The 15,354-nt window shown below is 38.5% G+C and overlaps 2 protein-coding genes across 3 annotated transcripts in view; one reads left to right on the top strand and one right to left on the bottom strand.

Moving 5' to 3' along the window:
- Window positions 1-4,893, top strand: part of GYS2 (glycogen synthase 2 (liver)) — a 42,418-nt gene extending 37,525 nt beyond the window's left edge. For both annotated transcript variants that reach the window (XM_010013817.1, XM_010013816.1), the window contains exons 13-16: window positions 1,378-1,473; window positions 2,912-3,075; window positions 4,261-4,341; window positions 4,672-4,893. In XM_010013817.1, coding sequence (XP_010012119.1) covers window positions 1,378-1,473; window positions 2,912-3,075; window positions 4,261-4,341; window positions 4,672-4,893 — 563 coding nt within the window. The remainder of the gene's footprint in view (window positions 1-1,377; window positions 1,474-2,911; window positions 3,076-4,260; window positions 4,342-4,671) is intronic.
- A 4,300-nt stretch (window positions 4,894-9,193) lies between these two features.
- SPX (spexin hormone) lies at window positions 9,194-14,153 on the bottom strand. The gene is made up of 6 exons (XM_010013818.1): window positions 14,148-14,153; window positions 13,145-13,225; window positions 12,960-13,017; window positions 12,294-12,356; window positions 11,583-11,669; window positions 9,194-9,252 (listed from the first exon to the last, which is right to left on the bottom strand). Exons 1-6 carry the CDS (start codon window positions 14,151-14,153, stop codon window positions 9,194-9,196), a joined length of 354 nt encoding a protein of 117 aa, XP_010012120.1.
- Window positions 14,154-15,354: the final 1,201 nt, after the last annotated feature.

The following is a 15,354-nucleotide window of genomic DNA, read 5'->3' as shown; positions in this document are numbered from 1 at the left end:
ATGTAACACCATGTTGAATATATTTACCACAAATACACGCAGTGGTAGAGAATTTCACAGAATTAAATGGAAATTTCTGAGGATACAGAGAGAATATAGTTTCTGATTTAAATAATTTGGCCCAGATTTACAAAAGGCACTTAACACTTGATGAAATCAGTGCAAACTATGAACTTGAATACCTATGAAGATCAGAGCCTAGGTGCATGGGGGTTTTATGTCCTTCTACAGTCTTGACACACATCTGAAAATTAGGGTGTCCCTCTGAAGAGCATTTGCTGTAAGCCAATGAGTCAGAATAGAAATATTGCAAATTTAGTCATTCTCCAGAGCTATTTCTCCCCAAATAAGTGAGATATTGAATTCCAAGTAAGACAACTATCTTGTATTCTGGCAATTTTTCTTCCTGTTCTAATAGGTTTAAAGAAAGTGTGACAGCCAGGGATGATTTTGAAGTGAACATTAAAGTAAATCTGGACAGAAAAGTTAGACTGGTACTTGTCAGTTTTCAGGAAATCTGTGATTTACACTAGTTAAAAGTGCATTTTCTCTTTCCTTTACTAATGTAAAAGCAATTCCCTTAGTTGATACCCATTTAATTCCTCCAGAAACAAAAAGTGACTTTTTAAAGGTAGATTTCCAGCTCTCTTTTACAGATATCAGTTTAATTACCATATGAATGAAGGCCATGCAGATGGCTTTTACCATTTCAAAGACTAGGGTGTTTATTTTATCTGCTGTCTTAAATTCGGTTGAAGTTCACCAGCAAAAACTCTTTCAGCCTGAGTAAACAGTTATCCTTACAGATAGCAATGATAGAAATAACTACAAACGATGCATACATTTTCTAATTCTATAAAACTAGCTCCACATCTACTTTGAATGCAGTCCTGAGTTAATGGTAGTGTGTGTTGGGGTTCTTTTCTGCTATAGGGACCTGTTTACAAACAACGGATATCAAAATGCAAAGTTTAACATGCTCCTGCACTTAAGAGATTCAGTTTTGTAAGTAGCTGCAAACAACTGATGATCATAATTGTACATCAGGCTTCCATTTAAATCCAAACTAACAGTCCAGACCATATATTTGGGTTCTCAGTTTCAACACTGGACTCCCAGAAAATTTTCATTTAGCTGCTGGGAAATACAAAAATATGTTCACAAAAACAGTGTGAGATTTTCTTTTTATAATTACTTCTTTTTTCTTTTTTCTTTCTCTCCAAACCCACAACACAGCATAATAGTTTTCACTTGAAATTTTCAGAGCAGCTCTAGTGTTATGGGACCTTCTGTCTGCCTGTTTTTCTTTTTTCTCTCAAGGTGAAACCATTCAAAGCATATTGTCCTGAAATATTTTCCATCTGTTTCTTTCGACAGCTGAATGTACGGTGATGGGCATTCCCAGTGTAACCACAAACCTTTCTGGATTTGGCTGTTTCATGCAGGAACATGTTGCTGACCCAGCGGCTTATGGTAAAAATTTTAACACCATATCAAAGTACAGACACTGAGTTAGGAAAGCAAAAAGCACAGCAGTGATGCTGTTACTCCTCAATTTCATGCTTTCACTGGTACAATAGAGTTCATTGGGAGGATATGTTCAGAGCTCTGAATATCTCATTGTGTTGAACATACCATTAGAGCTTTCATACTTATCCAAACCCTTTCCTGTTATCTCTTTTTTGTATCCCTTCAATTTTTTGTCTGCTTTATCCTTTCAAATTCAGCATTCCTCCTATTACTCTAGAGTCTCCCTGCACCTGCCTTTAATGCCTCATGTTACACTGTAATGCTCTGGGTCCTTCAACAGAAGCAGTGAAAATCTGCCTCTATTTGAATAGTCCAAGAAGGATGCACTGGGACTTCAAGGCCAGTGAAACTTGCCTTCACCAAACAAAGAGTGAATTATCATTTACACTAAAAAATGAACCTGTGAAAATAAAAGGAACCTACTTACAAGTAAGAATCTGTTCATGAAAGTTTAGGAATGGTTTGTGATTGGAGTGTGGTGAGGAGGAGGGTAGCCAATTCCCGTTGTGTCAGGACCATATTGAAAATGTGCGCAAACTAGGGCCTTCTGTGTCTTCTGTGCACAATTAGGCAATGACAGCTCCACAGTAGTACCAATTATGCCTTGGCCTTAGGGGAAGAAGTAGAACCTGTTACAAAATAGAGCTATGCCTGTCTGGGTAGACTTATCTTTGAGAGCCTTCAGACTTGCTCTTCTCTACCAAAATATAGATGTAAGTGTTGACATAAGTTACTGTACATTCCTAGGGGACACTGAGCACTTCAGTTAAGGTAGTTGTGTTTCTGTCTCATCCATGAAGATAGCTGATGTCTAGTACCCTCCTCTTCCCAACACCCTGGTGTAAGGAAGGTGGCAAGAATAAGGTATTGATCTCAACAAACTATGGAGGCAAAGTTTACCTTGGCACTCTCTCTGCCAGAATTGTACATCAACTAATGTATATGAGTTAGTTATCTCTGTGGAAACACTTGTATTTCTACAGAAAACACAGCCTCTCCACTACAGGCTGATTCTGACCATCCTCACTTATAAATTCTACTACAAACTAGGAAAGCACTGGATTATTTTTTTAAGCAGTCAGTATTTTATCTAGAAACTCTTGAATCCTTTTGGACAATAAAGCCTCTGAGTTTTGAATAATTTGCTGAATTTCAGCCTGAAAGGTAAAGAAAGTTAAAATAAAAAATACTTATTTCTCTGCAGTTTCCATTCCATTAGAATAGTAGCAAATATTCCAGTTATACCTGCCTTCTAACATTAAAAAGAACATATAATACATGTAATGTTCGTAAGAGCATGTGGCAGAAGGTAGAATGGAAATGTAAGAGGTCATATCCCATTTTCAGTTCCACTCGACTTCACCTTTTTTGTGTCCTTCAGGCATCTACATAGTTGACAGGAGGTTCCGCTCACCTGACGAATCGTGCAACCAGCTGACTCAGTTCCTGTACAGGTTTTGTCAGCAGTCCTGTCGCCAGAGGATCATCCAAAGAAACCGAACTGAGAGGCTCTCAGATCTGTTGGACTGGAGATACCTAGGCAGGGTGTGTGAGACTGTGTAATAGAAGCACTACACATTCCAGGCACATAGGTCTAACTAGCAGTCTTCAGCATTATGCTACAGTGCAAGGAGACATCCCTGTTCTGAAAAGTGCCTCTCAAAGGTGCTAAAGGCAGAGCTTGCCTTTACAGAGTAATGTGTCTATTCTCCAGTGGTGAGGAGAGACATGACTTAACTGCATATGTTAGAGCAGAAGCCAGTCACGCTGGTTGAGGTCTTTTTACTGCTCGTGCTAAAGGCAATGTAAAAAGCTTTTGTCTCTGACAACACTACTTGTGTCACTGGCAACCCTACATTAGGTAGGATTTGTGCTCCAAAGTCATCTGTACTGTTCCAAAAATCCTACCTGTTCTTCCTAAAATGCTGCTGTGCCTTGTGGCTCTTCAATGTTCCTAAACTACCTCTTGAAGGCAAAATAGTGGGTTTGATTTGACATAGAAAGCACTGCAGTACCACCTACTAAGAAGACAGTAGCAAAGCAGTATTCTGAAATCCACAGGAGCAAAACAGCAGATGCACATGCATCAGTTTTTAACTATTTTGGACCCTGTTCTGCTCTGATATCTGAGTGAGAACCTTTCTGTTTATACGGTTCTCAACATAGCATAGACCCTGATATAACAAGCTATTTTTTCCATGCATGTGATGCATACTTGTGAATATAGTGGATCCATAAATATTTTTGCCAAATACTTAAATACCAGGCCTCATAAACATTACTCTGTGTAACTGTTGCACATGCTTCCTATGGAAAGGTGACTCCAAAGTTCATGTGTATACATGTGCACACTTAAAAATGTAAATTTTCCTGGTTAAAAAAGAGCTAGTCCTATTTTGAGAGATGAAGAACACCTATCACTCAGGAAGAACTACACTGACTGAGACAAATGCTGGTTTCTATCTTAATACACATTAGTCTTACAGAAACCTTATTCAGCTTCTGTTCCAGACTCTACTTCAGTGTTAATCTAATATGAATGTCTCATTACTTTACAGCAATGTGTTTATTACAAACAGCAATATCAGCTGGATTTTGCTTAGCTGAAAACATGTATAGCCTTTGATCTGCAGCATCTTTTAGAAGATACTCACTTTAAGTTCCTTTTTTACCTGTTTAGATCTACCCAAGACTTCCTTGACTTGTAAAGGATTCTCTTTTATGTTGCAGTATTACATGCATGCCAGACACTTGGCCCTCAGCAGAACATTTCCAGATAAATTTGAGATGGAACCATGTGCTCCACCAAAGGTAAAGTCTGCTTTTAGAGATGAGTTCATCTGCATTTTAGCTACGTTTATGAAGAGAAAGAGTGTGAGTGTGTATGTGTGCGCACATGTGTGTGTGATGGAAAGAGAGAGAAGAGAGTTAGCAAGATTTGTTTTAATTGAAGGGAAGTAGGAATTAATAGTTAAAAGCTCAACAAGTTACAGACCCAAGCTCCAGCCAGGAGTTGTAATGGTATCAGAGCTTACATCTCCTCACTGGTTTCCTTTGAAGTGCTGGTAGCTTTAAATTGCTGTATACAACCAATTGAGGAATACTGTGGTAATACCTACAACATACTTCTCTGTCTGCCAGACGGAAGGTTTCAGGTACCCCAGGCCTTCATCAGTGCCACCGTCACCTTCTGCCTCTCAGCATTCCAGCCCTCACCACAGTGAAGGTGAAGACGAAGATGAGGATGAAAGATATGATGAAGATGAGGAAGCTGAAAGGGATAGGCAAAATATCAAGTCTCCCTTTTCCCTTGGAGCATTGCCACTAGAGAAAAACAAGCAGCATGGAGAATATAGGAACTGAATTAATTGCTCTCACCCTGGCAAGTTCTCTTCATCCATTCAACATTTTTTCCTGTAGGCTTCTAAGCTTTGTGTTAAGGACTGTATGATATAATTAGGGGAATCTTAAATGTTACTTGAGCTACACTGTTGTAAATCCTAATATTATTTCACCCTAAAAGTAGTTTAAATGACAATTCTTCTGTGCCCCTTTGACATAGAAGAGATTTCTTAAGCTTAATAAACCTAGAGAATGTGACAGTCCTCTCAGGAGCTTATGCAAACTGCAGGTCATAACTTTGTCTACATAATTATATGAATCATAGTCTATGCTGATAGCTCCATTATGCGTGTTCCAAATTAATTCCTAATTCATTTATATTTCCCCTTTTCCCCTCCTAAACCAATATGAACTTTAAGCCAGAGCTCAAAAATTTAGAGAAAAAAGTGTTACACTGGGGTAACCTTGGCAGGGTTAAAAAAGATAAGTTGAAAAGAAAATGGTCTTTCCTTTTACTTATGCTGTTTATGTGTATTGTAAGCTTACATCATTTAAAACATTTTTTTACAACACACAGAAGTGTCTTGATACAGAGGTAAAACATACTTCCTGTGGAACAATAAAAAGTCTTATGCTGTGGGCATTTGAATTTGAGAGACAAGCGCAGTTATCTTTATGAAGTCACTTAGACCCACAATAAACAGCAGACCATTTATTTTCTGACTCCTCTGGTATGTCTTTTTTATTGTTTTCATCTTGTCTTAGATTGCAAGATTATTAATAAAGTAGTTTGGGAGGAAATGAATGTGACTTGGCTAAAGAGAATGACAAAATTTTCTTATGTAAGACCTTTCCCCGCAGACAAACCTACATGCCATAAAGCAGTGTGACAGCATTCAAAGATGAGTAATTCTAGTTCTTCCAATTGCCCAATTAGCCCATGGTCTATTTCACTGCTTCTAGGAAAGATGTAATTGTAACAAGTAATGCTAAAACAATTCCAAGAACACATTTACCCTACAGACATAATATCGAAAAGCACCTGAAACTCAAAGTGTTTGGGGAATAATTGAATCTCACAACAAGAACTAGGCATTTCATGTACCTTCAAAAGGCTTTCAAAAGTATTTCAATTCCTAGAGATGCAGAGAGTGCCTGAACACGCTCTTCAGAAGTAGATCTTGACATGAAGACATTAAGAAGCATATGCATCTTTTATTTTGGAAGTTTGTGCATCAAAAATTTCCCATGCTGTTCAAGAAAAGACATTTCCAGGAATTGATTCAGCCTGTTTTTCAGCAGGTAGGATGATGTCAATTTTAGAGGTATTTACCTTCACTGTAAATCCCAGGGGGGAGCTTAAATGTACAACTTTAATTAGCCACGTACCTTTCAAACACTTAACCAATATTTGATGACATGGTTCTTACTGTAGGACATACAGAATAAAAGTGATAGGTGCCTATTTGTATTTTTGGCCACCTAAAATCAGTTTTAAAATTGGACTTCCCTTCTTCAGCTGATTTGGATACCCGAAAGATTATTCTCAGAAGACATGTTCAGGCTTTTATGGCAAAAACATAACTGGATTTAAAAGGAGTCACTATTTTTTAGCCATGTTAAAAGTGATTAAGATAAGGAGTAGTTATTTTTCATATGAAAGTAGTGAAAGAAAAGATACTACAAACATTTTCCTTCATACAGGTTATCAAGTGGAGAACAACTGCACTTTGTGAATTCAGAAATGTATATTCTTCCCCAAAGTGCTTTTAATCAGAGTTCCCTCACAAAATCAAAGAATGTCTGAGAGTTTCACCAACAGAACATTTTAAGGGTGTATTAATTGAAAATTAATGTTCTCTTAAAAAAATATAAAATTCAAGAAATCTAACATTATTACTTGTATTTCAATGCACTGTTGTGCAGAAGAAAAACACTTCATCCCAAGTTCCCTGCTGTCAAAATTGCATTAGCATCATCTGAGAGTTATCCAGTACTTCCTTGGTTGCCTAAAAATGTTTTAGTAGTCACAAGCTGGTGAACATCTGTTTATCATCAGCTTCATTGTAGTGCTGAAGGATGTGATCACTACATACATATTGTAAATATTGTTAAATGATGGAGGCACAACACAGGCAATATGGAAAGTTGAAAGGTTTTGCTAGGGTTGTGTTAAGACAGCTACACTTGTTCTTTCTGAGCAAGTCCCAGAGGAGAAAAATAACCAACATGTATGATCCAGGTTGCAGGTTCTCTTATATATGCTTATGGTGTTTGAATTCTCTGGGAAGAGCAGGGAACTGGCATGACATCTCACACAAATCCAGCTATGTTTGATCCAGCACGCTCACATGCTTTGGGCACCTGCCTGGTGACAGAAAGTGCATAACTTCTGAGATATGACTGATGTGAAGATCGTGCTCATTCTTCCCAGAAATGGCCCTGCAGTGGCCAAAGTGACCTTTGCATCATGCCTCTAGGCTTACTTTAGTACTGTCTTGAGTGCTAGGACTAGCCATTAGTAGCATGGCAATTTAACTACAGCAAAACATTTCTGCCTTTTGGATTTGCAGTTTTAGAAGGAATGACTTTTTGTTCAGACAGATTGCCTAACTTAAATGCCACACTTTTCTAATAGTTACTGACATCTGACAAGCTTGGTGGCAGCTGTCTCTTACATAAGTGATTATCTGCCAGATTGAAAATGCTACAGTTTCACAAACCACTCACCAGCACGGCAGAATGTTTATTCTGTTTCATGGTATTTGTAATGAATTGTTTAAGCTAGTAAGTTTACATCAGAAATACATGCAAAAAGCTGGACATATGATTAGCGCGGTTTTTCTAGCTCTTTTAGAGGCATACGAATTTTACAATACTAATAAATCAAAGGATGTAGCAGCTTTCCACTTTTTTTCTGAGCACTGACTGATCATACAGTAAAATATGCTGAAAAATAACTTAGAAATTCGGAGTATGGTTGAAACAAAGAGCAATTAAATTAATGAAAAGATTCTGATGGATATCATTGGTCTTTAGATGAAGCTCATCATGAATGCATTCTGTCATACAACATATATTACAATTGAAAGATATACTAGTGCTTAAAAATGCACATACAAGGACATTTTTATTTCTCCAGTTATGTTCCTCCATTTAGTAATATAGATTATAAACAATTACTGAAAGTGCCAGTAATCCCATGATGGAAATTAATTCCTCTGTTCCTTCAGCTGTGTGTCTTTGCATTGAGGAGAAGAAACAAGTTAGTGTGAGTTTACAGTTAACTAGTAGTGTCATGAGAAAGATCAGAGGGAAGTAACATTAGAAGATGAAGAGTACTACTAGGCTTAAAGATTAAAAAAAACAAAACATAGTTGCTTGGACACAAGAATCATGTGGCTGCTTTTTAATTACATGAGAACTACAGAGGGCTTTCCAGTTAGACCACAAAACTACACAAATAACATTACATATATCTTTATCAGCATGGAATGATAATTAACAAATTTGTGTACAGCTCCAGTTTTGCAGCTTGAAAACCAGGCCAACAAAAAAGTACAATAACCATGCAATTAATACTGTGTGCCTCTTGTCATGTGTGACACTAAGTTTGTACCTGGTATACCAGCTCCAGCAGTACCTCACCTCCTAACAACAGCCATGGCTATGCCACAGGCATTGATGAGGCCCAGATACTGTAAGACCTATCCCCATACTATCTTTATGTGGTGGACTTGCTCAGTAGGATTGTTCAAACTATACATTTCTGCATGCATGTAACTGGGGCAGCGCTAAGGGCTAAGTGCTGTTGCCTATTCACTGTGGTGACAGATATCTGCAAAAAAAAAATCACTGCCTTTGCAGTCAAAGACAGCTGGATTGTTCTACTATCTCACTGACTTTATTAACCATCAGCAATTTACAGGGCTGGCGGTGAAGTGGTGAAGTAATTACCTTGAAAAAGGCTTCAATACACAGATGGATGAAAGGTGGTAAAAGGTTTAGCAATGACTATTGAAAAACTGTTTTTATGAAGTTATTGTTCAAAAAGACGGTTTTAATCATCTTTTCAGGTAAGATGGTGCAATGTATTTGAAATTCTGGATGGGACATACAAAATAGTCTAAACAAAGCAGAACTTTACAAATACTTTCCTTATCTGAACTAGTAACTTGTAATCTCTTTGCATTCAAAATTTTGCAGTACATATATATGTCACCCTTTGGGAACTTGAGTGAGGATGGATGAAATACTCTGTTTACACAAGTCATGATTTCAGAGTCTATGCAATCCAAATGTTAAAGAAATATGAAATATTTCACCAGTTTGATAGCTTATCTGTCAAGTAGCCAGGGTGATCACTGTTTTCTTCTTCACCTGTAAGACAAGACACAATGGGGAAAAATAAACTGTAGATAAGGGAAAGTTCATTCAGCAGTTTTCAGAAGATAGATGTGCCTCAGGCACAGGCCAAGTGTGATGTGACTGCTTAGCTAAGAGGTGTAGGCATCCGTAGAAATAATCATGACTTCTCTCATTTTAAATGTAGGAATTTTTCTGTTTTCTGAAGAGCAAAGATACAAACCATGTGCAGAAGGGTATCTTAGTACAAGGCACAATTTTTTCATATGGAAGAAAATAACGTATTTGGGTTTTATTTGCACATTTCTCTTAGTCAAGAGGATTCTAAGATCACTTGAAAGTGATCTTCTGAAAGTGCATAGTTCACCCAGCTTTGACTGCCTTTTTATTCCCTACAACAATAACAGCAATGTTATTCCACGCAGTATTTTTCAAACAAGTTGCCAGTTCTGCTTAGCTCTCTCAGGTATGTCACTTTTTTTCTCAGGGGGCTGTTGCTGTCCACCATCTCCTCTGGAACAGCAGCAACAGGCAGGAAAATACCACTAAAATTTATGAATCATGAACTTCAGAGGATTTTCTCTTTCTGTTAGCATACAAGTAACACTTTCACTGATTTATCTTTAGAACTGCTCATATATTTTGCTCAAAGCGTTATGCTCGTTTTTAATTCTGCCTTTCTCACTTAAATGCCACTGAATTCTTTAGTTTAGCAGAGGTCTGCCAGGGTGGGGAAGGGAGAACTGAGCACAGAGCCCCAGCACTACATGAGATGCAGTGGGAGATTTTAGGAAGTGCCAAAGACAGGAGTGGTTCCAGCATATTTGCACATACACCAGGTAAATTATGTGAGGCACTACTCACACTCTCATTTCAGGAAAGGTGTGTGCTTTAGATATCGAAGGAAAAGTAATATTGCAGTGATGGCAAGGCAGTGATTTACTACACACTGTTAATGATGTCAAGGGCAATGAGGCTGTAATAGGCCTGTTTTACCACACATCTATATGAAAGGTACAAAATTACCTCATATTTTACTAGGGTTGTACTTCACATTCACTAATTCAGGTAAAGAGCTTTCTCTCTGTCATGATGACAGCAGTTAAGAATCTGAATACGGAACTGACAACCAGGACAATAAGAAACATAGGTAGCTTTTAGCCACCTTCTGTTTCCCCCTGTCCTGAACCAAAGAGGGGAAGAACTAAACATAGACAAACTCCTGGGCTTGCATATGCTACAACAGCCTCCCCAGCACCTAGGGGCCAGAGCACAGCACAGTATCTCAGTGGCCTGTAGGGTGCATCCTCTTTTTACAACCTTCCTGTCCCCAGCTCCGTTTCCCAAAAATAGCCTATATATATGCCTGAAGAGGTGAAATATAGCAAGACAGAGGACATGGGTAGCATAGATTTAAGGTTTCATCCTGGTGAACTCTATGTATGCATCAAACAATGAACAGTTCGCGAAAGCTGGCTAGGGTGGAAAGGTGAACTAAAGCAGGGCAAGGGAGCTGGGGAACGTAGGAAAAGGGTCCTCACCTAAGGGACTGCAATGTGCATGAAGGAGATGAGGTAACGCAAGTTATTTAAGCCTGACTCAGTAGCTGGCTTTTGCTGGGGTGTGTAGTGGAAGGGAAACATGGGTTCTGAGGTTCTGGAGAAGCAGAAGCACATGGTGAGGAAACAGGTGGTGAGGATACAGAGGTGGGAGGCTGGGAACACATGAATGAATTGCAGGATTTTCAGGATATTTCAAAGCTCTACTTTTAAATGTCACTGGGACCCCTTGTCAACTGTGCCAGCAACAGAGCTTGCAGAGGCCAGATGTGAATCCCACAGCTCCCCTGCTAGGGCTTTTAAGGATTCTTTTAAATCTTTATACCAGGATATAAGATCCAATGGAGGAATGAAAATTTCACTAGCAAACAACGTTCTGCAGAAAAAGGAGTCCCAGTAGAGTTTTGTTTTGGAAAAATCAATTCGAAATAGCCATTCCCTTGAATCTAAACCAATAAAATTCTGAAAGAACAAATTAAAAGCAGAACGTACAAAATTTTACCTGCTATCATTTATCTGATTCATGTTGTAATGTGTGAAAATGTAAACTCTAATACAATACACTCTGTGGAATATCTCATTTCGAATCTGAGCAAGCAGCTGCGTTATACATGCCAGCTGGGCTTAAGCCTCAACAAAGCTAGACCTTTTAGATTAGGTCTAGTTATTATTAGTCTAGGTTATAAATTTAAATAACCTTTTATATTAATTTACTAAATTATTAATAAATGAAATAGTGATAAACCCTGTTTTACAAAGTCAGGGTAAGACAAAACACGCATTTACCTTCCTCTTGTGCTTTCCGTAAAGAGCTAAGGAACAGCGCAGCAGCTTCAGAGAGAGATAAAGGATTTGTGTTTTGGCGACGTGTTTCTAGAATTATAAAAAGAGAGATGCGTGGTTTGTCAGTGTTTGATGGCATTTCTTTGGTTTGTTCTTTGCTTTTTTATCTCTGTAACTAAAGACCCAAAGAGAAAAATAGTACTGTTGTCTCCTTTGTTCTGTAACATTCTCTACTCAAAACCACCCAGATGAATATCTAACACAGAAGAGACAAACAATATTTATAAAAAGGAGGCTATTTCAAAGTCCCTTAGAAGGTAAAAAGAACGTTTAGGTTTTTTATATGTTCCTTACTTTGCTACAACATTCTGTTTCCTCCAGAAACATTATCTGGTATGGATTAATGCTGTCTACTTTTGTCATCTGTCAGTTCAGCACAATTAATAACTTGATTTTTTCCAGTGGAAAACAAAAGACAGGAGTACTGATGATAATCCCACTTAACAGCCAGGTCAATCTGGAACTTCTGTAAATGGAATCTCAAGGTACACAAGCGAGGAACGTCAGCATTTATCATGCACTTTTTGGAATGAAGGAACTAAGAGAAAGAAGTTTAATTGTTTACTGGAATATATCCCCTCTAGTTTCCACAGATTTCTCCCATAATCTGAGGAGAGATCAATGTGTTACATATACCTGTGCACATGTACTTACCAAGTTTCATTCTGTCATACAGATCCTTTTGCTGGCTCTCATCTGAGATGAATCGACGTCCCTCTACAAAAGCAGTGCAAAAAGGGTGAAAATAACCTCCCGAATCTTTGGTATTCCTACACTACAATCCCTAAAGTAGTCTTTTCAAGATACAAAATTACAGCATTACTTCTACAAACATAAAATGCGAGGCATAAGGGTCTTTCCATATCAGCAGTAGCCCATTCTGAACCATAACACTCCAAGACAACAATCCCCTGTTGCTTGAGAAGATGTTCTAATAATGCCTGAGTGAAAATAAGGAATGACAACTATATCCAGTATGTCTTAATCCCCCTTTAAGATTATTTCAGATAAAGAAACTTCTTTTCTCATAGGTTTTGTAGTCAAGCTTCCATCTACTTTTACAGTACTTTGTTCTGCTTCACTTCTTCCAATACTTGCTTGCTTTCTTCAATTTGATTTCTTTAAAAAATAATAATACTGGTGATACCACTGTTTCAGAGACAAGAAGAAATAACTAATTAGCACATCCCTGCAGGCCTCAGAACTTCTGTCTCCACAGCATTATCAGGGATTTACTGCTTGTATGGAGCCAAGCAGATCAGGAATTATCTAGTGGTAGAGCAAGTTATTTCTTCAAAATGGAAAGAGCTTGGGACTTACGTGCACCCTTCAAATACAGCATAGCCTGGGGAGTCCAGTTCCTCCTTTGGAAATGAGCCTTTATGCCAAAAAAGAAAAGAGACGTGTCAACACTGCGTGACATTACTAACTAGTACAAACACTTAAATGGCACCAACCTGTGAGATTCATGGATGCTGTGCTTTCAGCCTGAGCGAGCAGTTTACCTGAGGTGCACTCCAGGAGAAAGATACCAAGGATGCTGCCAGGAACAGTGCCATTGCAATTGCTGTCAGTTTACGCAGTCCCTGTGAACAAAGAGCCACAAGGTACAGGAAAATCCTTTCAGATCCGTAGATCCTCTCAACTTCAAATCTAAATGTGAGGATATGCCCAGTGTCTCCTTTTTCCCTGTCTTGCTGCCAAATCTCATGTTGCTCAGTGACTATTTCAGCTTCAGTACGCAGTGATCTGATGGGAGGATGGATGTTAAATCAAACATATTACATTCTCTTAACTCCTATTCATTATAAAGGTTCCATACCAGTGAGAACTGCCATCATGAAAAACACCTCTTGTCCTTCTATTTACAAGGACATTAGATCCTACAGAAATAAGAAAAATGTACAGTATAAGGGGAAAAGACAATACAAAGTATATCTTGATTTTACCAAACTTTGAATCATAGAGTTTAGACAACAAGCAAATGCAGGGGACTTGACATTCCAAACAAACAAGTCAATCAACCAGGAGAGTGAATCACTACTTCCTCAGGAAAAGAAAGTTTTTAAACTTAGCATCCTATTTGCATCAGCCATGATTACACACATGTCACGAGATAGGCTTTTTTGATTCTTGGAGCTTATTTGCTGATGCAGCACATGCAAATGAAAGCACTGAGCATGAATCCTCTGCAAACAAATTGCATCTCCTAGTTCACACAGACCATGTTGTTATTCATGTATTGATAATGGTGATGGGCAACAGAGTGCATCTAATATTATGATTCAAAGTGGTTTATTTGATCCTGGTTTTGAGAGTACGTTCTGCTATTAATGTTTTCTTAATGAAGTTTCAAGTACACTGGATAGACCTATGTGTATATTTCTTTCAGATCACTTTTAAGTTAAAATTCTTAAGCCTCCCTGCAGTTCCTAAGTATTATACTTACATGAAAAAGTATTAATTGCAAACTAAATGTTTCCCATGAACTGAAAGAGTTTCACTCACCTTCATACTTAGTTCAGTGGCAAATCTTCAGCCTTCTTTTCTTGGGATAACATGCCACAAGATGTCCTAAAGGTTTGGGGGTCCCTTTTTAAATCTTCGAAGTGAAGGTACCCTCCCCTTCTGTGGCAGGGCGGAGGAGTCTAAAGGGATCTCTTGTCAGCCCTGTAAATGGAGAAGCAGAAGGTCTGATGACTCCTGAGGGAAACCTGTAGTCTTGCGGAAAGTCAGAGAAATGATTGAAAGACGGATACACTTGCAGATGCACCCCATTAGCCAGGTGAATACCTTCTGAATACATCAGCATTAGCCCTGTGCGTTTGCAACACGTCACCTTCTTGCTAGATGATCGATAACCACAGCCAGAAGCAGGTATTAATACATCTGATGAGAGTTTACCTCAGATAATCTAACATATATCAGACTGCTATCCATTGTGGGAGCTGGAAAAGTTAGTAAATTACTTTCCAGGCATAACATGCCAACATCAAGAAAATGGTGACTTATCCAGTGTCACTAGCTTGAGGTTATTCCTAGCATACACTTAGAAGATGTGGCCTCTTTTTGATTCTCTAACAATCTCTTGCATCTAGTTTTCTTACACACAAGTAAAAATACAAAGCTCAATAAAAAAAAAAAACAACCCACCACCAAAACCTCCCCAGCCCTTAATAGTCAGAAACGCTTTTCTGTCTCATGGATTGGTTGGAGTGAAAACTCAGATCATGGGCTTGAATAGGTCAAGCAGTGGAGCAGTAAACAGAAAAAAGTCTGGAAGTGGGAATCAGAGAAGCCATTTCCATAAGCTACTTCTCAGTGATTGTTGGACTTACTGCAGTCATGGATAATGGATTTCGTCCTCAGGCAAAGAGCTGATCATGTTCAATGTCTACCCTTGCTGGTTGTGCAGCTAGGGTTTTTCTCCTCCTTCAATTTTTTCCTTTGTAAAATGGGAGAGGGAAGCAGAAGAGGAAGCAAAGCACACAGGGAGCTGGAAATCTGCTGATTGGAAGATTGGCCTGTAGGAACTTTCCTGCAGCAGTCTCACAAACTGGACAACCTGTGGTGCAACAAGAACATAGGTCTGCCCATACATGTGACAAACATGCTCATGTATGTGGAGTCTGAGTGAGGAGTGTGCAGATAAGTACTGCTAAGGTTTGCCACGAGCTTTTGCTTGATGTGTCTGTGGAGACTGCTCTGATGCACA

Source organism: Nestor notabilis, unplaced genomic scaffold (assembly GCF_000696875.1).
Source record: "Nestor notabilis isolate BGI_N333 unplaced genomic scaffold, ASM69687v1 scaffold12264, whole genome shotgun sequence".
Taxonomy (NCBI): domain Eukaryota; kingdom Metazoa; phylum Chordata; class Aves; order Psittaciformes; family Psittacidae; genus Nestor; species Nestor notabilis.
The sequence above is the reverse complement of the archived record's forward strand: the minus strand, read 5'-3'. Positions and strand labels throughout refer to the sequence as shown.